A 22,953-nucleotide genomic window follows, 5' to 3' on the forward strand; every position below is an offset into this window, starting at 1 on the left:
TACCTCCTATTTTCTTCACTTATACACTTTACCCTTCAAACATCTATCATTTTCCTCTCTTGTGGCTGATTAAGAATCCTAATCTGATTCATTAGCAGCTCTTTTGAGATAGTGCCTTCAGGATCAAGTCCCTCTCATTAACAGGGACTTGATCCTGAAGGCACTATCTCAAAAAAACATTTTCCAATCTTGAGCCAGATAAGCATGGCTTGCCACACATTTGGACAAAGCCCCACAACTGGTAGTTATGGCTTTAGCTTTGCTAAGTTCTATGGAGCTTAACAGCTGTTCTCTGGAGTATGGCTCCCACTGATGAGAAAATGTACCAGCTAGATGTAGTCTGCTTGGATCCCAAAGATCCTTGATGTGTTGGGATTCATTAAACATTAAATATCTCTAAGAGCACCGACTGTAAGGGTGGCTAGACACACTGGTTTCTATCAGCCTTGGGGATACATCATTGAGGTAAGACTCTAGCTTTACCTTAGCTGTGAGGTTATACAAAAGCTGAACAAGATCTACCTCAAAATCTAAATGCCTAGTTGTGTTCTGGATCTTTTACAGTTTCTTTGTTGTAATATTCCACGATAGCATTAATCATCTTTAGAATCCTAGATGCTGGGCTGGGCAATGGATCTGGGAGCCAGGAGCACTGAGGTTTGGGAAGAAAAGTGTTCCCTTGGGCCACTTCTCTAGGAATGGCTCTAGGAATGGTACTGTAAATGGTAATAAAATGGTAAATTTCCAGTCAAATGTATTTACAAACAAAGCCCCGCCAGGACAAAGAGTAGGCTAACATTACAAACTTTATTATAATTAATACCAAATTAGGTTTTGGACTAAGTGATCATTTCTCCCTTTGGCATACTTCTGGCAAGGGCTTTTTGTAATTAGATCTGAGTGAAATTAGGAGGCTGAAAGAATTAAACTGGAATGAGGAACCTTTAACTTGTATTGGTTAATTTTTATTGTGTGAAGATGAACTACAACATATCTTCAGGGGGTCTCAAAAGAAGTAGTCTCCTGTCTCCTATCTTAGTGAGTGCTACCCAAAGCGAAGCTGGTACTATCTGCTTTGTATATAGATAACTGCAGCTTACCAACCTGACCCTGAATTGATTAGGACTGTTAGAAGCTAAAATTCCTGAATCAAGTTAAGGAAGATGTGCAATGAAAAAAGCCACTGAAGGACTTCCCTGGTGGCGCAGTGGTTGGGAATCCGCCTGCCAATGCAGGGGGCACGGGTTCGAGCCCTGGTCCGGGAGGATCCCACATGCCGCGGAGCAGTTGAGCCCGTGAGACACAGCTGCTGAGCCTGTGCTCTAGAGCCCGCGAGCCACAAGTAGAGAAAGCGCGCACACAGCAACGAAGACCCAACACAGCCAAAAATAAATAAAATAAATTAAAAAAAAAAATGTGGTTGTGATTTAAAAAAAAAAAAAGAAAAAAGCCACTGAAGACCTTATCAAATTAAAAGCAGATGATAAATTTATTGTAGACTCCTACTAAACAAGTGTACTCTACTTGGGAACCCATCAAAAGTATAAATATGGGGCTTTCCTGGTGGCGCAGTGGTTGAGAGTCCGCCTGCCAATGCAGGGGACACGGGTTCGTGCCCCGGTCCTGGAGGATCCCACATGCCACGGAGCGGCTGGGTCCGTGAGCTATGGCCGCTGAGCCTGCGTGTCCGGAGCCTGTGCTCCGCAACGGGAGAGGCCACAACAGTGAGAGGCCCGCATACCGCAAAAAAAAAAAAAAAAAAAAAGTACAAATATGAGTTCACTGTGTGATTTATTTAAGTTACTAATGGAGAGGTTACAACTCAATTTACACTTGGAGTTTCTTTCAAGGAAAGAAACATTCTAATTTTAGAAAAGTAAATAAGAGCTCTAATACGTAGGCTACTTTCTGACTGAAAGAAATAACCTTATTAGCAAGTCTAAATAAAAGGTACAAATTAAACAAAGCCCATCTGGTGGAGTCTTAATAGCATCAGAAAGGTTTAAAAGTTCAGCCTGATTTGAAGGCCCTATTATCTCCTTGTTTCCCAACTTTTCAGATGTGGTTGTGGGTGTGATCTGTCCCATTTATTAAAAAAAAACAAAACAACTATATATTTGTCTCATAATCCTTCAAAACTATGCTGGTATTTCCCTAATAAAATGCAAGCCTGAGTTTCTCAGGAAAATATTTTACACAGGCAAGTTTTTCCCTAAATGAAGCTGCCACTAAACTCTCTCACCTAGTGAAAAATAATATGACAGTACCTGCAGCTCTTATTGGGTTTTCTTTAGCCTCTGAATCAGCTGTTCACTGGTTAATTTGTATGACTTCAGTATAAAAGAATACTTATTTGGGACCAAGGATGTGGACACCCCAGTTAATAATCACTGCTGTATAATAAAAGATGTTGTGGGATGAGATGAGCGCTTGGCACACGGACATTGTGGACGCAGCAGACTGTGAGAGCCACCACAGTAGACCCCTCCCATGGGATCTGCACCTGAAAACTACTAGGAGGCAGCTAGGGTCAATAAAAATCTTTTAATTGTTGTTATAGAAGAAAGAAGGCTTCAACTTCATCACCTATAATCAACGACTGTGCAACAGCAATCATTATTAGTTAAAAGTACTTAGAGGAAAGGTAAGAGCACAGTGTAGGATCAAATGACCATCGAGGCAATAGAAAGCCTGGATATTGTTTTGCTTTCCCTTGTTCTCTCTGTGCTTCAGTGCTTTGAAACTTTCTCCATTACAATATTTGCGTTAAAACAATTTGTAAATCTGTATGTACAATGTACTTGTCTGTGTTATAGTTGTCAGTAATCAATGATTTAAAAAGAACCTGAAAAATAAACAAAAATAGTGTTCAGAGCAATGGAGAGATGAAAATAGTTATTGATCAGTAAGAAACAAATCTCATCATGTCTATATGTTGCACTGAAAAACATTACTGAGTTTATCTTCCTTTTATATAAAAACTATAATCTAATAGAAAAACATGTATTTATCCAAATTTTTCAGTGAAATCTTTAGAAAATCTATCTGCTTGAACTATCAGCTCCAAGTTCAGGCTTTCAACTCACCTAGAAGAAACTTAACTAAACTGAAAGCACTGCAACCTAATGGGTAATAATTTTTCAAATTTAACAATATGCCTAACAAAGTAATGCTTCTGGAAGAAATCTAGGATAGTAGTATAATCATTAAAAACAAAACAAAACAAAATTCCAAGAATTAAAAAAAAGACAGTCAAACCAAATATGCCCCCAGTGTAACTTGTTCTACCTTTATTTTTACTGTTTGCAAAAAAGTTAATCTTACCTATTGCCATGAATATTTCATTTACATTCATTGATGTTTTAGCTGATGTCTCCATAAATAATAAACTGTTGTCATCTGCATAGGACTGTGCTTCCTGTTTATAGAACAAAAATTGAGATATATCCTTTGCACATACTATTACTATACCTCCCTTATTTTTGTTATAGAAAAAAAGAGGCTTCCTTATTACTACTCCAACTTGATCACCTACAACCAACAACTGTATAATAAGCAATTATTTATAGTTAAAAGTAAAACAAAGGTAACCACTGCATAGTTTATAATTTCCCTTTTGCCTTAACTTCTTGCACAATCCCATCCTACTTTATCTGGTCTCACATTAAATCTACTTTCAGATGATGAGTTTCGGAGAGAGGGACAACAATCCTAAATATAAAACTCTCTTTGATCTTTATGGCAATTTTACCTATGCTCGTTATTTACAAGGAAGGTAAAGGGAAACCAAATGTTTAACACCGGCTTCAGCCACTAAATGGTACCCTTGTATTTAATTCTGAATGACTTCTACAAGCAATATTTTAATTTTGAACGTCATGAATCATTCCTTTGAAAACTCTACAAGCAGCATTTTAATTCTGAATATGTCATGAATCATTCCTCTGAAAATTCTATTACTACTTTACGTTGTCATGCTTTACAGTTTACGTGTATTATTGCCTTTGATCCTCACAGCTGTTGTGAAGAACAACCAATTATCATTCCAATTTGATAAAGAAAAAAATGAGTTTCCTTTGAAATGTTATGTGACAGGGCCACTTGTGACTATAATGTAAGTGCGCTATCTGCCTCTCTATGCTGAGGAGGTAACTATCTTAGAAAGAGTAATAGATACTATACCTCACATGGTTGTCACCAGAATTAAATGAAACCACATGTGCAGATTCTCAGTTTACTACCTAATAGTGCAAGAAATATTAGTGCCCTTTCTCCCAGTACGTGTACTCCATCATCAAAAAAGAACATTAACCCATCACTGATATTATACATATAATGGCCACAACCAAACTTCTCTGGTAGAGAAGCTGAAGAGCAAGAGGAGGGGAAGTTTTAAAATGTCTAACTAGAGACATTGCTTTATTTTAAATGACAGTACTTTATTTTGCAGCTGGGAACACTCTTAATTAGCTATATTAGATAACATACACACTGGATTTAAGCTTTTATTTTTGAAGGCCCTTTTAAGAACCACCACATATATGTATGTGTGTATGTGGGTATGTATATGTGTGGTGATATATATAGGTAGTTAAAAAAAGTTAGGAAGGATACTAAAGTTATACGTGGGGTTGGAGGGATTAGGGTAGGAGGCAATCACCTTTTGCTTTATATATTTCCACACTGTTTGTGAACAATTACTTCTTTTGTAATTGTTTAGGTCGACAAAATCTTTGAATCAACTTATATATTACAATTAAATAAAGATATTAAAAAATTCAGGTTTATCATGAGATTTTATTACATAGTACACATCTGGCTAAAAACTTTTTATCATTTGCATCGTTTTAAAATTGTAACTGTAATTCAAGTGTGGGTACAGAAGAAAAATATGTGCCTCCAAGTGAAAGTTAAATTCAACATACCTGGAAATCGACAGCTCTTTTATTTGCGAGGTCAGCCTTGTTTCCTGACAAAGCTATAACAATGTTAGGGCTGGCCTGCCTCTGAAGCTCTTTAACCCAGTTTTTGGCTCTGGCAAAGGACTCCTGGGAAACAAAGAAACAGCTATTCGGCACAGGCTCAAAGAATGGCTAGGGAGTGTGTCTGTGGGGCGAGGCTTTAAAGACTGTCCAGTGTGACTCCTGGAAAGCAATTCTTAGCACTACTGTAGTAGCTGAGACAATTGCATCTTATTTTTTAAAATCAGCTTCTCTATTTCATAAAAGCTTTGGCAGAAATGTCATGCTTGGCTAACAAAAAAAGATTAAGAAAAAATCTTTTCTATAATTGAAATTCTGAATACCAAAAATGGATACTCAAACAAGTTTCTTTGTAGAATGCATTTCTACTTACCTCGTTTGTGATATCATATACAACTATGGCTGCTTGTGCTCCTCTGTAGTACATCGGTGCTAGGCTATGGTATCGTTCTTGACCAGCTGTATCCCATATTTCAAACTTTACTGTTGTGTCATCAAGACACACCGTTTGAGTTAGAAAAGCAGCTGAAAGAAGAAAATGTCTGCAATAAGTTTATCATTTTCCTACTAATATTTTAATACTACAGAAAACACCTAGAAACCTGATATACTGCATACCCACAGTTAATAGTGGCTTTAAATACCTGTAAGATCTATGCTTCAAAGCTAGATAAATATATGCTTACATATAAAAACCTTCATAGTAAAATCACAGCTTGAAAGTGTTTCCTACATTCTTAAAAAGTGTGTTGTAATATTAAATAAGTTTTTTAAAGTTCTTAAATTGTTTTACAAATTGTGTATCTAAAAACTTTAAATTGTAACATGACTTAAGAAATATATATATTTTCTTTCTTTCTTTCCTTCTTTCTTTCTTTCTTTTTTTTTTTGTGGTACACGGGCCTCTCACTGTTGTGGCCTCTCCCGTTGCGGAGCACAGGCTCCGGCCATGGCTCACGGGCCCAGACGCTCCGCGGCACGTGGGATCCTCCCGGACCGGGGCACAGAACCCGCGTCCCCTGCACCGACAGGTGGATTCTCAACCACTGCGCCACCAGGGAAGCCCATTGATATTCTTGAAAAACTGGGGGGAAGGTGGATCAGCATACCTATAACTACCATCTATACTGACAACAGCATACCTCTTGCTCCATTCTCCTGGGTTTAATTGGCATAATCTGGGAATTTAGTCCCAGTCCATTACCACTAAATCAATATATTTTTTATATTATTCCATCAAAACATCGACATTAATTTTTATAATCGTTATTACCTCAACCTAGACTTAATTTGTTTAATAGAGATTCAATATTAACTCCTAGCTTTCATTCCTTGCCTTATGGATTTTGTGATTTGTACTTTTTCCACCTGTTCTTTTCTGAGATTTTAATCTTAATAATAAAGTAACATTTTATAATGATATTCCTCCTTTTAAAATTAAGAGATTGCTGTCACATCCTGCAAAGAATTACTGTATCATTTATTTTCTCAATTGCTTCCTGAGAACAATATGAAGTAAAATGTCTATTATAAGTATGATTCTCTTGGCTCTAAGAATAAACATCAGGAAAAACACCACATGGATGCTTCTGAAAATAAGTTGACTTATAAGAGGTACATGATAATCAAGTGAATTGAACTTTAAAATATAACTCTTAGAGTAAGTTTTTAGATGTTGTTAGCTGCACCAAAGACCTACACACAGCCATTTTCCCCAGCATGCTGGCCAACAGTAAGAACACCTTACAGTTCCTTTCTTTCATTAACTTTGGTAGTTAAACCCTGCTGCTCTATCACTCAATTTTAGTTGGTAAGCTCTTTCCTTTTTCTTTCAGCTCAAGATGTATTCAACTCCTCTGAAACTGGCATAGAATTAAGTTATAAAGTTTTCAAAAACTCTGTCCTCCCATGCAAGAGAATTATGATCCAATCCTGTAAATTGTAGCAGTTTACGAGTGATGTTAATCTTAAGAGATTTACTAGTTAATACCAATGTGCTGAATAAACCAAGTCTAATTTGATTTACATCTCTTCTATATTAGACATAACATTTATTTTCTGTGCTGTTTTTATTAGGTCAACTGACTGCTGTACTGGCTTTGGTATCAACAAACTATAATCTTCTCAATTTTGCAACCATCATGATTGGAAATTTCTTTATTTTGAGTTAATTCTATTAGGGTTCTGTGAATTCTCACAATTGGCTAGTCATATTTAAAATATACTCCAATTCAAACTTCTTTTACCATCCAAAATTAGCAAAAATATCCATTTTTAAAAATCCTGTATTTATGATAAAGGATACCAAGAAAGTACTATGTCACTTTTTCCCAGTCACGAAAAGTTCTCATGCAGAATCAGTATTTTTATTTATTTACTTTTTTTTTTTTTTTTTTGCGGTACGCGGGCCGCTCACTGCTGCGGCCTCTCCCGTTGCAGAGCACAGGCTCCGGACGTGCAGGCTCAGCGGCCACGGTTCACGGGCCCAGCCGCTCCGTGGCATGTGGGATCTCCTGGACCGGGGCACGAACCCGTGTCCCCTGCATTGGCAGGCGGACTCTCAACCACTGCGCCACCAGGCAGTTAAGAATCCGCCTGCCAGTGCTGGGGACATGGGTTCTAGCCCTGGTCCGGGAAGATCCCACATGCTGCAGAACAACTAAGCCCATGCGCCACAACTACTGAGCCTGCGCTCTGGAGCCCGCGAGCCACAACAACTGAAGCCCACGTGCCACAACTACTGAAGCCCGCCCGCCTAGAGCCCGTGCTCCACAGCAAGAGAAGCCACCGCAACGAGAAGCCTGCGCACTGCAACGAAGAGTAGCCCCCACTCACCGCAACTAGAGAAAGCCTGCATGCAGCAACGAAGACCCAACACAGCCAAAAGTAATAAATAAAATAAATTTTTAAAAAATGTATCAAGCGTCCATTCCATCCTTAAGCCTGAAACCTGCACTTTGCACAAAGCTCTTAGGGCAATCTCTCTAAACCTAGAAACCAGAAGAGAATGTCCACCATCACGATTATGTAATATCACTTCAGATATTCTTATAATAATTAATGTAATAAATTATTGGAAAGAGACATTATTTGGAAGAGGCAAGAAGCCTGAAATGAAAATCCAAAGGCGTCAGCTAAAATAAAGCACATAGTAAATTCCTTAAATTGGCTGGAACAGATCAAAGAAACAGCCTTACAAACACAGGCAGTGACCAGATTTCAGTGTTATGCTGGGAGGAGACTGGATCCCTATCAAATTAACAAAGAATAAGAACAATCAATTCACTCAACTCCTCTCAGAAGCCATCCTTCATCACACCCTTTTAAGCAGGTCCTACCTTTGTGCTCCCAGAGTTCCCTATGCAAGAACACGTTTCACACTTTATAATCACTGGTTTACATTATCTTCTCCTAGACTAGGAAGTTCCTTGAGAAACTAGCTATTCTTGTCCATATTCAATATCTAAAATAAATCTCAGTTCATATAAATGTCCAAAAAGTTTGCTGAAGTCCAGGAAAGATATGTACAACTATTAGGGGGCTATTTTGACTAGATACAGTTCCCAAATGGGAAAAAAATAGGTATTTCAAAAGGCCTCTCTCTACTCAAGTTATTATGTAACAAACACAATCTCAAAGTACCAACAAGATCTTTTTACCTGGGTAACACCATACTGTTAATGTGATATGATAAAAAGAGCATAATTACGGGGGGAGGAGAAAAAAGACCAATATTAGAGGCCAGTGGAATGAGTTTTAGGGTACAGTCAAAAACACATTAGAACTACTTAGAAGTGCTGTAGTGCCACAAGGGCAGAAATATAGGAATAGGATAACCCAGTATTATAAACATTATATAACACAAAGACCATCAAGATTTTCCAAAGTTCTCAAGGTTTCAAATACTACCAAAGTATTTAACTTCCCCCATAAAAGTCAGTGAAGTACAGCTGACATCTTCAAATCCTCAGTGCTTCTAAAAGTACATTACTAGTCCTTTACAAAGTTGTAAAAATAAACTCTAGCACTCAAAATATAAACTACTACATAAATACTGTAGCAACATTAACCAACCACCAACTTACCTGAATCTGCAAAACCACTTTAATTTATCCAAAACGTCTATTTTCTGGCTAAGAACCATCACTTTCTTAGACCTCTTCATTTTCTCTTCACTTCCATCACCAGCACTAGCAGTTGGTTTTCTTTTCGGGCCCACATTTCACAAAGAAACAGCTTTTATCACTTCGAGAGTTACTGTGTACGCGACGACAAGTAAAGAAAAACAAAGCTGCGTTGAGATGCAGGTGCTGGCCTGTCTAATAGGCTTCCTCTTTGGGCTTCCACGATCAGTTCCTATTTGCAAGCTTGGCAGTAAGCAAGTAACACTTCAGTCTCAGCAAAACTACAAATTACTGAATGACAGACCTTGGGGTCAGCTGAGAGTTGGTGAAACTGTAAATGTTAAACCTGCAAATACCAAAGGCCTATAATGTGTAAGACCTCGATAAATAGTAAGCAAGGAGGAGACACTGCAATACACTGGGCAAGGGAAAGAACATCCAAAATCAATAGCATTAACCAAAGGTTAACAACTCATAAAAAAAAGTTTAAACTAACACCTAAAATGATTCTACATGAACTAAACAGAAGGGCAAAAAAGGAAAAACCAAGGAACCAATATCACCCCAACCCTCAACTTATTATTTTATCAAATTTGATAGAAAAGAATTACTTTATTAGAACTGACCAAAAATCCTATAAGACTATCAGGTTTGATTATATAAAAATTAAAGACTTCAGGTTTGTAAAACATGTATCATACACTCAAAACACAAGGACAAACTCATTTAGAAAAATTTCTATAGTGGATATTATGAGATTAATTTTTAATATGTAGAAAGCTCATATAAATCTTAACTCCAAAAGCATCAAAGATAAATGTGCAAGAAAATCCACAAAAGGCATGTAACACAGAAAAAAATCAACACCACTAGTAATCAATGAAATCATCCTCACAGCAAAAATAGTTAAGTATTATCCCTTAACTTAGCAAAATTAAAAAATGAAAATAAAAGAGTGTAGCAAAAACTGATGCTCTGCTGGAGATACTGTATTAACTGTTTTGAAATAATTTTGCCAACATGTGGCAAAGCCATGAAAACTCTATTTGTTAACCTAGTATCTTATGGAATCTCTAAAAGATGATATGGGAGCAGGAGCGTAGGGAGAACACACCTTTAAGTTCAAAGTATTTTTGTATTTAATAATAAGAAATAACCTAATGTATAAGTGAAAAGGCACTGATGGTTTGGTTAAGTATTAAGATGCAACTAAATTTAAAATACTAATAAAATGACCTCTTAATTGCCAAAAAGTAAAAAAAAGAAAAACAAAAAACCCCACATACATACACACACACACAAATATATATATACACATACATACATATATATATAAAAATATTTTTTTTCCCATGACTATGTCCTCCCTTACATAAAACTTTCATGGAAGTGGTGGATTTGATGCCCTATTAAAACTGAAAGGATATAGTTGTTAGAGAGGGGAAGAGCCTTGTTCAACATCTCAGATGCTGATCAGGGGCTTGTGAACATAAAATCCAAGTTAGAGGTTGTTTGGAGGTGAGGTGTAGGGGAAGCAAAGGTTTTTTTTTTTTTTTTTTTTGGAAGCAAAGGTTTTTAGAGCCAAGTAATTCAATGGTTGGGTTCGATGGATCTGGATCAAACTTCAGGGAGAAAGATGGCAGAAACTGACCAACTGGCATCAAGAACAAGGTATCAAAGTTATCTGTGAAGGAAGAAATTGGTTTGTTGGGAAAATGACTATCAGTGGCAGTAGTATTATAATACAATATAATGAATTTTATCAGATAATATAATGAATTTTATCAGACAGATGAGCACTGACTTCAGATGATAAAATCGTACACAGACAAAGATATGGATGGTCTATGGCAGTGGTCCCCAACCATTTTGGCTCTGGGGACCAGTTTCATGGGAGACAATTTTTCCACAGATTGGGGGAGAGGGGTTCAGGAGGTAATGTGAGCCATGGGGAAAGATAGGGAGCAGCAGATGAAGCTTCACTTGCTTGCCTGCCGCTCACCTCCTGCTGTGTGGCTCGGTTCCTAACAGGTCACGGACCGTTACCAGTTTGCGGCCCGGGGGGGTTGGGGACCCCTGGTCTATGGGACTTCCCTGGTGGTGCAGTGGCAAGAATCCACCTTACGATGCAGGGTAGGTGGGTTCGATCCTTGGTAAGAGAACTAAGATCCCACATGCCGCAGGGCAACTAAGCCCGCAGGCCACAACTACTGAGCTTACACGCCTCAACAAGAGAGCACGTGTGCTGCAAACTACAGGACTCACGCGCTCTGGAACCTGTGTGCCGCAGCTAGAGAGAAGCTCACGCGCCACAATGAAGAGCCTGCAAGCCGCAACGAAAGATCCTGCATGCCGCAACTAAGACCCAAAGCAGCCAAGAATAAATAAAATAAATAAATAATAAATGATAAATCTTTAAAAAAAGAATATATGGATGGTCTAAAAGCCAACAACGGCCAAAATAAAAGCTGCGGCCATTTTTTATTTTCAACTGTGTATGTGTGTAGAAGAGAGTACCCAGTAGACCATGGCAGCAAAGAAGATGAAGACCACGTATTCTTGGAAGAGTTACAGTTCAACTAACGCAAGGAGGAAGGTAAGAAAGGGGATAAAAATAGATTGGGGCAGAAAGGAAAGCGTACACAGTGATTAAGCCCTAACAGAAAACACTCCAAAAGCCTGGCAACAAAGTATAAATATATACTTTGATCTCTATATGATCTCTATATACAAAACATAGAGATCATATATAAAAGATGGCCATACATGGGCTTCCCTGGTGGCGCAATGGTTGAGAGTCCGCCTGCTGATGCAGGGGACGCGGGTTCGTGCCCCGGTCCGGGAAGATCCCACATGCCACGGAGCGGCTGGGCCCGTGAGCTATGGCCGCTGGGCCTGCGCGTCCGGAGCCTATGCTCCACAACGGGAGAGGCTGCAACAGTGAGAGGCCTGCGTACCACAAAAAAAAAAAAAAAAAAGAAAGAAAAAAGATGGCCAAGAAGCACATGAAAAGCTGCTTACCATCACTAATTATTAGAGAAATACAAAACTACAATGAGGTATCACCTCATACCAGTTAGAATGGGCACCAGAAAATCCACAAACAACAAATGCTGGAGAGGGTGTGGAGAAAAGGGAACCTCCTTGTACTGTTGGTGGGAATGTAAATTGATACAGTCACTATGGAGAACAGTATGGAGGTTCCTTAAAAAACTAAAAATAGAATTACCATATGACCCAGCAATCCCATTACTGGGCATATACCCTGAGAAAACCATAATTCAAAAAGAGTCATGTACCACAATGTTCACTGCAGCTCTATTTACAATAGCCAGGACATGGAAGCAACCTAAATGTCCATCAACAGATGAATGGATAAAAAAGATGTAGCACATATATACAATGGAATATTACTCAGCCATAAAAAGGGACGAAATTGGGTCATTTGTAGAGACGTGGATAGATCTAGACTGTCATACAGAGTGAAGTAAGTCAGAAAGAGAAAAACAAATATCATATATTAACGCATAACGCATATATGTGGAACCTAGAAAAATGGTAGAGATGAACCGGCTTGCAGGGCAGAAACAGAGACACAGATGTAGAGAACAAACGTATGGACAACTGGGGGGAAAGTGGTGCAGGGGGTCATGGTGGTGAAATGAATTGGGAGATTGGGACTGACATAGTATGTATAGTATGTATTAAATGGATAACTAATAAGAACCTGCTCTATAAAAAATTTAATAAAATTCAAAAATTCAAAAATAAATAAAGATGGCATAAATTAATCAAACAAAAAATAAAAAGATGGCCATATTCCCAAAGTAAATCCAACTTATGAGATGATCTATATAAATACTCATCATATTGAACTCATTCTTAAAGACCAATAAGCATCTGATAAGGACTGATATCCAGAATATACACAAAACTCCTACAACTTAGCAACACAAAAATCCAAACTACCCAATTAAAAAAATGGGCAAAGGACTTTAATAAACATTTCTCCAAAGATAAATGGCTGGGAATTCCCTGGTGGTCCAGTGGTTAAGGCTTGGCACTTTATCTGCTGAGGCCCAGGTTCGATCCCTGGTCAGGGAACTAAGATCCCACAAGCCATGCAGCATGGCCAAAAAACCAAAAAACATACGCACACACACACACAACCACACGGCCAAGAAGCACATGAAACGATGCTCAACATCACTAACAGGAAAATGCAAATCAATACCACAATGAGATACCACTTCACACCCATCAGAATATCTATTATCAAAAGGGAAAACAAGAGTTCCCAGGATATGGAGAAATTGAAACCCTTGTGCACTGATGGCGGGAACATAAAATGGTACAGCCACTGTGGAAAACGGTATAGAAATTCTTCAAAAATACTAAACACAGAATTTCCATATGATCCAACAATTCCACTTCCAGATATATGTCCAAAAGATGTGAAAGATATTTGTACACCAATGTTCACAGCAGCGTTATTCACAATAGCCAAAAGGTGGAAGAGACCCAGGAGTCCATCAAAGGATAAAATAAGCAAAATGTTGTATATACATAAAATGGAATATTATTCTGACTTAAAAAGGAAGAAAAATTTGACACGTTTACAAGATGGATGAACCTTGATGACACGCTAAGTGAAAAAAGCCAGTCATAAAAGGACACTATCATATAATTTCTCTTATATGAGTGAGGTTCCTAGAGTAGTCAAATTCAGACAGAAAGTAGGATGGTATTTGCCACAGGTGGGGGGCGGAGTGGGGAAATAGGGAGTTATTGTTTAATGGATAGGGTTTCAGTTGGGCAAGATAAAAAAGTTCTGAAGATGGACATGATGTTTGCACAACAATGTGAATACACCTAATGCCATAAAACTGCACACTTAAAATGGTTAAAACTGTAAAATTTTTATTACGTGTATTTTACCACAACAAAAATCATTCAAGCAACGTCTAAAGATAATTGTTGCCAAATGAACGCAATCTTGGAAAATATTAATGATACATAGGGAAGTCTGCATGAAGTCATGCAAAATGAGGATCAGTTTTTCTCCAACATTATCTAGGAGGAAGATATACTTTTTAAAAGACTAATTCATGCAATTTTTTTCAGAAATAATATGGGAGTAACAGAGGTCAATGTGTTTTTCTTTTACTATTATAGCTTGACAGTTACTCTTAAAGGACACCCAACTCTTCTAAGGGAATCACTAGCCAGGACATAAGCTAGTCACATGTCACTAGTTGAACATTATCATACTAATATTTCTGATAGTACATTAATGTACACTGTTTTAAAATTAGTCGTAGGAGTTTGAACTTGGTTAGTATTAAGTTAGTATCCCAAACCCAATCACCCTAGAATGAACTGATAAAACCAATATTTGAACCTTCAAGGCTGAGAGTCTGTGGTTACCGCACCAAGGGCACAATCCTTGAAGTCTTTACTCACCTGATGGGTTTTATATAACAATCATGTTCCAAATACTAAACTGGGAAGCAGAATGAAGGCACACATCACAAAGAGGAAAGGTGAAGAAATGGGAGAAAGGGGAGAGGCTGTTAAAAGCTATTAGCTAGTATCAGACAAATGCTCCCCAACAAACATCAAGAGAAAAAGTTAATGAAATTAACTCAGCTTTAAGGGATATATGTCCATGAAAGACATTTAACAGACACTTTGTTAAATAGTTTAAACAGTATTTTAAAAAATTCCTATAATGTGCAAGCAAAGATGACTTCTGGTTCTGCATATAAGGAACTTAGAAGTCGCCACTCCATCCTGACAAATGAAAACCTAAGTAAACTGAAAAATCAACAGTTGTTCTTAGATCTGAAAAAGAAGTGAGGTCACAGGGCAATCTGTTGTCCCCCAAATTGGAGAGACAAGCCAGGTGGATACAGAAAACCACAACATGTAAGGGCAGAAACCTGAGGAAACCAGTGCTGGTGTAGGAAACTGTAATTGACAAATTGCTGGAGGTTAGGTATGGACAAATCTGAGTTAAAAACTCCAGGGGAACCCACCAGACATAGGGGAGGAGGGGGGCACCAGACTTTTGTGAGTTTTACATCCAGGAACTTGATCAGGTTCTCACAGTACATATCAGAGAAAAATCCCTGCCTGCTTCTGGCAAGGTAGGAGGAAAAGGAACCATTTTGAAATAAACCAGACTAGCATGTTCTTAACAAAGCCTGTCCCCATGAGAAACTAGTTAACTAGTTAACCTGTTGGAGTATTATCAGACTCTTAACTGACTTGGGGGAAGAAATATCCAACTCAAGCCAGTTCTATCCTTCCATGTGGGAGAAGGGAAATCTCTAATTCCAGTCTATTCTAGCCATCCTGTCTCAATCCAAGGGGGGTAGAAAAAAACTGATAACCACTTGTGAAGTTCACTGTTTAGACAAACAGGCTCACTAAAAGACAGACCTAATCACAGGACTGTAGAATGGTCCCCCCCCCCCACACACCTCTTTACTGCACTACTAAAGGCCTATTTATGGCACTTGCTTTTACCCAGTATTATCATATCCAGCTAGCAAGAAAAATCACAAGGCATACTAAAAGGCAAAACACAGTTTGAAGAGACAGAGCAAGCATCAGAACCAGGAACAGCAGAGATGCTGGAATTACCAGACTGGGAATTTAAAACAACTAGGATTAATGTGCTAAGGACCCTAATGGTAAAGACAGAATACAAGAATAGATGGACAATGTCAGCAGAGAAATGGAAATCTTAAGAACACCCCAAAATTGCCAGAGGTCAAAAATACCATAAGAGAAATAAAGAATGCCTTTGATGGGCTTATTAGATGACTGCACATGACTGAGGAAAGAACCTCAGACCTTGAGGTCTATCAATAGTAACCTCCAAAACTGAAATATAAAGAGAATAAAGACTGAAAAACACTGAACAGAATATCCAAGGACTGTGAGACAACTACAAAAGGTGTACTATATTCATAACGGGAATACCAGAGGAGAAGAAAGGAATAGAATATGTGAAGCAATAAAGACTGAGAATTTCCCCAAAATAATGTCAGACACCGAATTACAGATCCAAAAAGCTCAGAGAACACCAAGAAAGAGAAATGCTGAAAATTCTACTCCCAGGCATATAATTTTCAAACTAAAGAAAATCAAAGATAATGTGCAAGGATTGTGCCCTGGCTATTTTGCAAAGGAGGCCTCTTTCCCCCTTCTCCTTAGTGATATCCCTTCTCCATTTGGTTTAAGAACCTAGCACTTAATACTTCCCAAGTCTCAAGGAAATCTACCAGACTTTAAAAAAATTACTGGCCTTGAAAGTGACTCTTTTAATGCTTAGCAATAAACCTATCCACTAAGTGAGCTTAAAATAAAAGTTCTGGGGCTTCCCTGGTGGCGCAGTGGTTGAGTCTGCCTGCCAATGCAGGGGACGCGAGTTCATGCCCCTGTCTGGGAGGATCCCACATGCCGTGGAGCGGCTGGGCCCGTGAGCCATGGCCGCTGAGCCTGAGCGTCCAGAGCCTGTGCTCCGCGGCGGGAGGCCACAGCAGTGAGAAGCCCGCATACTGGAAAAAAAAAAAAAAAAAAACCAAAAATGCAGAGATCAATGTACATAAGCATGGCAAAGATCTGTAAGTATGACGCTACCTTGAGTTAGTAAAATAGGATAACAGGCATTCTGTGTGTTGCTGGTTGGAGGGCGGTGTGGAAAAATGTATCAGAATTACAAAAGTATATAACCTAAGACACAGCAATCAACTTCGAGGAATTTATGTTACAGAAATACTTGGAATATGTGAGAAATGACTATGAATTAAATTATTCAATGCAGCACTGTTAACGTCCCAAAATATAAAACAATGTGCAAATCTGAAACTAGAACTGATAAAGCATATTGATTATGATCCATTCAAAGGAATGTTGATACAGCCAAGAAAAAAATGAGGATGCTCTTCATAAAATGATATGAGAAATCAGACTGTATTTTCCAAGATGGCCAGAAGATTTCACATACATTCTTGTGACAACATGACACTGACACTTCCCTCAAATCTGTACAAGCCTGTGATATGAACATAATTGACACTATCTATGTGAACTTCCGGGAGGTAGGTCATAAAAAGCTACCCAGCCTCTGCCTGGTATTTTGGGGATATTCATGTTTGAACCCAGCCATCATGCTGTGAGGAAACCCAAACCAGGTGGCAAGGCCACATGCAGGTGTTCTGGCTGACAGCCCCAGCTGAGGTCCCAACCAATAGCCAGAATGAGCTGCCAGATGTGTTGAGATGATTCTAGCCCCAGCACTGACTGCCACCCATGACATCAGAAAATCACCTAAGCCCACTCAACCCCCAGAAACAAAAGAGATAATAATTGTTTTAAATGACTAAGCTTTGGGTTCATTTGTTTCTGAGCAGTAGATAACTGGGACAGTATTAAAGTGAAAAATAAAAAGTATACTACAGTAGGTCTGGTATGTTTCAAATTGCATAAAAAGGAGAAAATACACAGATATAAATATAATAGTAACTTTGCAAGGACAAAGTAACACTACCTCTGGGAAAAAGAACTAAGTGGGTAGAAGACAGGAGGGAGACTTTTCGATGTCAACCATTTGAGATTTGACTTATAAGAACAAATCAATGAAATAATAAAAATGTGATACATGTAGAGGGCATAAAAATGAACATAGTGGTGCTCACTTTGGAACATGAGTGATTTGAATTTTTATTTAAAAATACTTTCACATTATTTTCCTTATATCAATAAATCGATATATAAGGGGCTCTGTACCTGCCAAGTACCACACATTTTATAACAGAATGCTTATGTCATGCATATCCTGACCCTAAACTTTATCAATTCCAGAATACAGGTGGCAATGAAGAAAGATCTGTCTTTAATCCCAGCTGTCACTTAGTTGCAAAACCTCAGGCAAATCACTTTTGTTGCCTCAGTTTCCTCATCTATAAGGTTAGTATTTCCTCATATAGCTATGGTAAGGTCCAGATGACACTGTGAGAATGCTGTATGAGCTCTATGACTGTATCATATGACATGGAGCTAACTTAAAAATTACCTTACAAGCTATCCTAAAATTACCCTGTACTTCCTTGAAGTCACATTTTTCTAAAATTTACAAATTACTTATGAATACAATAGATGAGAAAGTTAGGATTGTCTAAGTTCAAGTTCAAGCCCTCTAATATTAAAGGACCCTATGTGTCCAAGATACATTCACATTACACCTCAAATAGAATTGGTATCAACTAAGTGGAACCCCTCTTGGCTCTCGTTCTATGTGAGGATAAATAACTTTTTTTTTTTATTGGCCGTGCTACATGGCACGTGGGATCTTAATTCCCCAACTAGGGATCGAACCCGCACCCCCTGGCTGTGGAAGCAGGAGTCCTAACCACTGAACCACTGAAATCCCTAAGTAACTATTTTTTTAACTGAGAAACGCTGAAGGTGCCTGATCATTAGAGTGACTACAGTCCCATATCATCAAGGTATCTCTTCTTTTTGAATCCAAAGAGTGACTGCTATCTTCAGCTTTGCAAACAGGCTAAAACCACAAATGACTGGTTCCTCATCCTGCTGTTACCCTTCCTCATCTATATTACCTGGAAAAGAGGGTGAATGTTGTTCACCAGCACTTCCCTCAAATACTGTTTTGCAACACTTGTAAAATTCTAAGGATTATTTCTTATTTTCAAAATCCAATATGTGACTTCACTCTCATCTTGAGGAATTTAGTAATTTGGTAGTTGCAGTTCATGTTTACATCAAAATAGCCAATGATCAAAAATCAAACGCCTCTGGAATTACTCCTGCTGCCTTTCTCACTCTAATACATCCCTATTTGCCACCAAGAGGCCTGGCAACAAAAGGCTCTCAATGATAACTCCAAATGATGAATTAATTCAGCATGCATCGTAAGGAAGACTGCATATAAGTAACCTCAGATTACTATGGTGTAAGACCCAAAAGGTGGAAAGGTTAACTTTGGTTTCTAATATTTAGCACAGTGCTAGGAGGTTGGTAAATTTGTTGAGTAAATGAATTTCTGAAAAGCTTGATAATCTTATTTCCCAGCAAATTAGTGAATCAACAGAAGTAGTTCACCATACTTAGAGCTAACTGGCAAAATCATTCTACCAAACAGCTTTGAACACTTCAGCAACACCAGAGGGCATCGATGAATTAAGTAAGACAGGGCAAAAACAGACGTTCATGATCCCAAATTGTGAAATAAATTTTAAGAGGAAGAAAAGGTTTAACTATACTGATTGCATTGTTTAATGTGGAGGAGAGTACACACTTTAAAAAAAGTCTGCCCTAAAAGAATCCTTATTTAGCTTACTCTTCTCATTTTATAAATGTGTAAACAGTGCTGTTTGTAAAAGGAAGCCAGGATTGAAGCTAAGCTTATTGGCTCCTAATTCACAGCAATGCTTCAGTAGCCACATATGATAACATTTTAAACTGGAACACTGGGGAATAACTGATGTTAAGGTTATTAAAATTTTTTAGGCCAGAACTGGTGCAAACATATAAAATACCAAATCTTTACCAATTTCTCCTAGTAATACAACCTATCTCAAATACTGAATATGTACTTTCTAGAAGGAAATATTATTATGCAGAAAGGTAATATTCTTTCAATTAGAACCAAAAGATAAACTCCCACAAATTTTAACTCTCACTGTAACAGAAAGAATAATGAATATTTCAAAAAGCATTTTTCTCATGAATTGCAAACTATATGCTGGTGGTTTGTCCCTAGGTCTTCTATCCTTTCTCAAAAGTACTTTTAATTGAAAACAATATGCAGATGCAAAAAGATAAAGGAAGTAAACAAATGCACAGATTGCAATTACACAAACAAGTCTTTCTTACAGCTAACAAGTGAAGGGCAATAGTAGAAAGCTTACTACTACAGGAAAAACATGAGTTATTCAGATTTAAATTTTCTAGCTGCTTTTATTTTTCAGTTTAGGAAGCAAATTTAGTATGTACATACATGTCGTATTCTATCTAACTGTGTAATTTCTCTCTCTGAGAAAACTTCCAAAATATCTTAGTTGATGTGGGGAGCAGGCATTTAATGTAACATACATAAATAACCGCTTTTTTGAAAATCAACAAATGGTGGGAGGGTTAAGCAAGAATCTACCATACAGAACTTAAAGAAACTTAGTTGTATATGTTCATGCTATTTACTTGAAGGAATCTGCAAAAACTCCATTTTTGGAAAGGCTCAAATTTAGGAAGTACCTGCTCATAAAGTTTTTTACATCTCATTTGTTCCTATAAATTTTAATAAGAAACTTTATCTTCCAAGAGGAGAAAATCTGGACATAAAATTCTTTAACACTGTCAAATCCTAAATTGAATGCTCTGCACTAGGTGGAAAAGTCACGGTTCTAAAATAATGTCATGTCATGACAATACAACAAAAATATCAACAGTGATAAAAATGACTCAGCAAAAAGTAATGGTGGTGATGGTAATAGCTAATATTTAATAAGCATTTTACTCAATGCTAGGCATTGTGCCAAGAAATGTATATGCACTTTCATTTAATCCTTACCAAAAGCCTCAAGTAAGGTACTATTATTTCCATTTCATATAAGACACAAATAAAGCTGGGTATGACTTGCCTCAGATGATACGTGGTATGTGCTGGAGCTAGAATTTTAAATCAAACAATGTGGATATAGAGCCGCTCGCCACCCCTTTCTTAACCACACGCTCGACTCTTAAGAAGGTCCTGGTTGTAAATTGATAAGGTAAGGTAAAAGACTGTTAATAATAACTTTGAAACCAACCTTGTTTTTCTTAATTTTAATAATTTTTCCCCCAGATGTTTTTGAATCTGAATAGAAGAACAAGTCCTGGTAGCCCCTTAGAGAAAACTGGACGATGTTAAATACAGAATAAACTTTGTTCTTCCAGTAAAAACAACCCTGAAATAATTATTTCAGACACTCTACTTAGGGTTAATAACTGCTGAAAATAGCTTAAAAAAGAAGGCACTTATTTCTTTAATTTCGTGTATAACCAGTCCTTGATTATTTGTGGCAATAAAAGGGAACAGCATCAGTACAGATAACTGAAAACTATGGATATTCTAACTCCCGTAAGTAAAGACAAGGCAGGGTATCCTTGATGGAACAGAGAAGGAGCCATGCTCTCTTAAAGAGGCCTAGCAGGTTAACAGGAAGGGGTTCCCATACAAAGAAATAACAGGTTAATATGTAATGTAACCAAGTACATAATACTTGAAATTCTCAAACTGGAGGAGTTAGATGAACAGCAAGTTTTAAAAAAATCCTACAGTTTAAAAAAAAGAAAAGCAATTATTCCATTTGTGGGAGAACTTTAATATGTAGTGTAAATGTAATACTGGCTCCTCAGAACACAGAAAGCAGGGGTTCTCAAACTTTGGCATGTACTAGAATCACGTGGAAGACTTGTTAAAACTTAAGATAAATCTTTAGGTGTTCAAGGTGTTAAATGAAAGATGGCCAGTCCAAACATCCAACAAGTATTTACTGAAGAGCTATGTGCCTCCAGATGAAATAGCAAGAAGGATGACAACCCTCTGAGCCTAATGCTCCCTGCTAACCTTATGGGCTAGTCTTAGACAAACAATGGGAACGTAAATGTCATGCAGACTTTAAACCCCTACAAATAAGCTAGAACTCCCCAAAGCGCTAAACCCACCACCTATCTATCTCATTATGAGTGCTATAGAGCCAAGGGGCAGGGGTGTGGGGTATTGTGAGACAACATGGATTCTTAAATCAAGCTATCGTGTTTAGGAAGAACCACAAAAACTAAAGAAACCTTGATGTTCTTGATGAATATAAGGTTCTAGAATACACAAATTCAAGAGTGCAGTATATGATTTCCACCTTACAACACAACCAGAGATGAAAATTTTAAGTGAGCTCTTCAGACCGCAACTAATGTTATTAAACATCAACAGTTAAGTAAAAAATAAAGAACAGATGAAATGTAAAACATCTGGCCAGGTTCATTTTTAGACAGCTCCTACCACACATCAGCCAAAACAAAAAGACATATTACCTACAAGTTACAGACCTTAAATAGCTCAAACCTTGAGATCCTTAAATGCTTAGATTCTAATCTAGTCCTTAAGAGTGAAGAGCTGCTAGCAAAGAGCATAAAAAAAACAGTGCTCAACTGTAGGCAAGTTAAACCAATACGTCTTACACCTTAAACTTACACAATATTATGTCACTTATCTCTCAAAAACAAACAAAAAATCCAGGGCTCACAGCTGTAATCATAATGGCACTGTCATACCTCCTAAGGATATTAATATGTGGTCAACATAGTGGAAAGGTATCCAGCCAGTAACCATTAACATAGAAATTGGGATGTAAAGTCCTAAAGTTGGTTTAAAAAGCCAGCTCAATCTGTACTCGTAGAAAATATTAAGGAAGTTTTATGTGTTAGAATGAAAACCTTTTGACAATTTCATTAATGAAATGTAGACAATTGGTATTGGTATTGGTAATTGGTATTAAATGGAAATGGAGATTTTATATATATATATGTGTATGTGTGTGTATATATATATATATATATATATATATACACACACTCCCATACACACATATCAGAGAATATGTATATTTATGTTGATGAACTGATAAGGGGTTGAATTTCTCTTTTAAATGTCCTTCCTTAGATGTCATTAGGAAAAAATACATTTCGAAGATAATCGGGAGTAACCAAAACAAAAACAAAGTTCTAGTCTTAGGCTACATTTCCCAGGAGTTAAGTTCTTTACTACAGTACTTCAG

At 37.6% G+C, this 22,953-nt stretch overlaps 1 protein-coding gene across 3 annotated transcripts in view; it reads right to left on the reverse strand.

Annotated features, from left to right (window-relative positions):
* Positions 1-22,953, reverse strand: part of RAB5A (RAB5A, member RAS oncogene family) — a 30,855-nt gene that overhangs the window by 1,732 nt on the left and 6,170 nt on the right. For 2 of the 3 annotated variants that reach the window (XM_033855273.2, XM_033855271.2), the window contains exons 3-5: positions 5,356-5,507; positions 4,926-5,048; positions 3,325-3,418 (exon numbers count right to left, since the gene is read on the reverse strand). In XM_033855273.2, the coding sequence (XP_033711164.1) occupies positions 3,325-3,418; positions 4,926-5,048; positions 5,356-5,507 (369 nt within the window). The remainder of the gene's footprint in view (positions 1-3,324; positions 3,419-4,925; positions 5,049-5,355; positions 5,508-22,953) is intronic. The other variant, XM_033855274.2, reaches the window with a different exon arrangement.

This window comes from Tursiops truncatus, chromosome 4, assembly GCF_011762595.2.
Source record: "Tursiops truncatus isolate mTurTru1 chromosome 4, mTurTru1.mat.Y, whole genome shotgun sequence".
In the NCBI taxonomy this organism is placed as follows: domain Eukaryota; kingdom Metazoa; phylum Chordata; class Mammalia; order Artiodactyla; family Delphinidae; genus Tursiops; species Tursiops truncatus.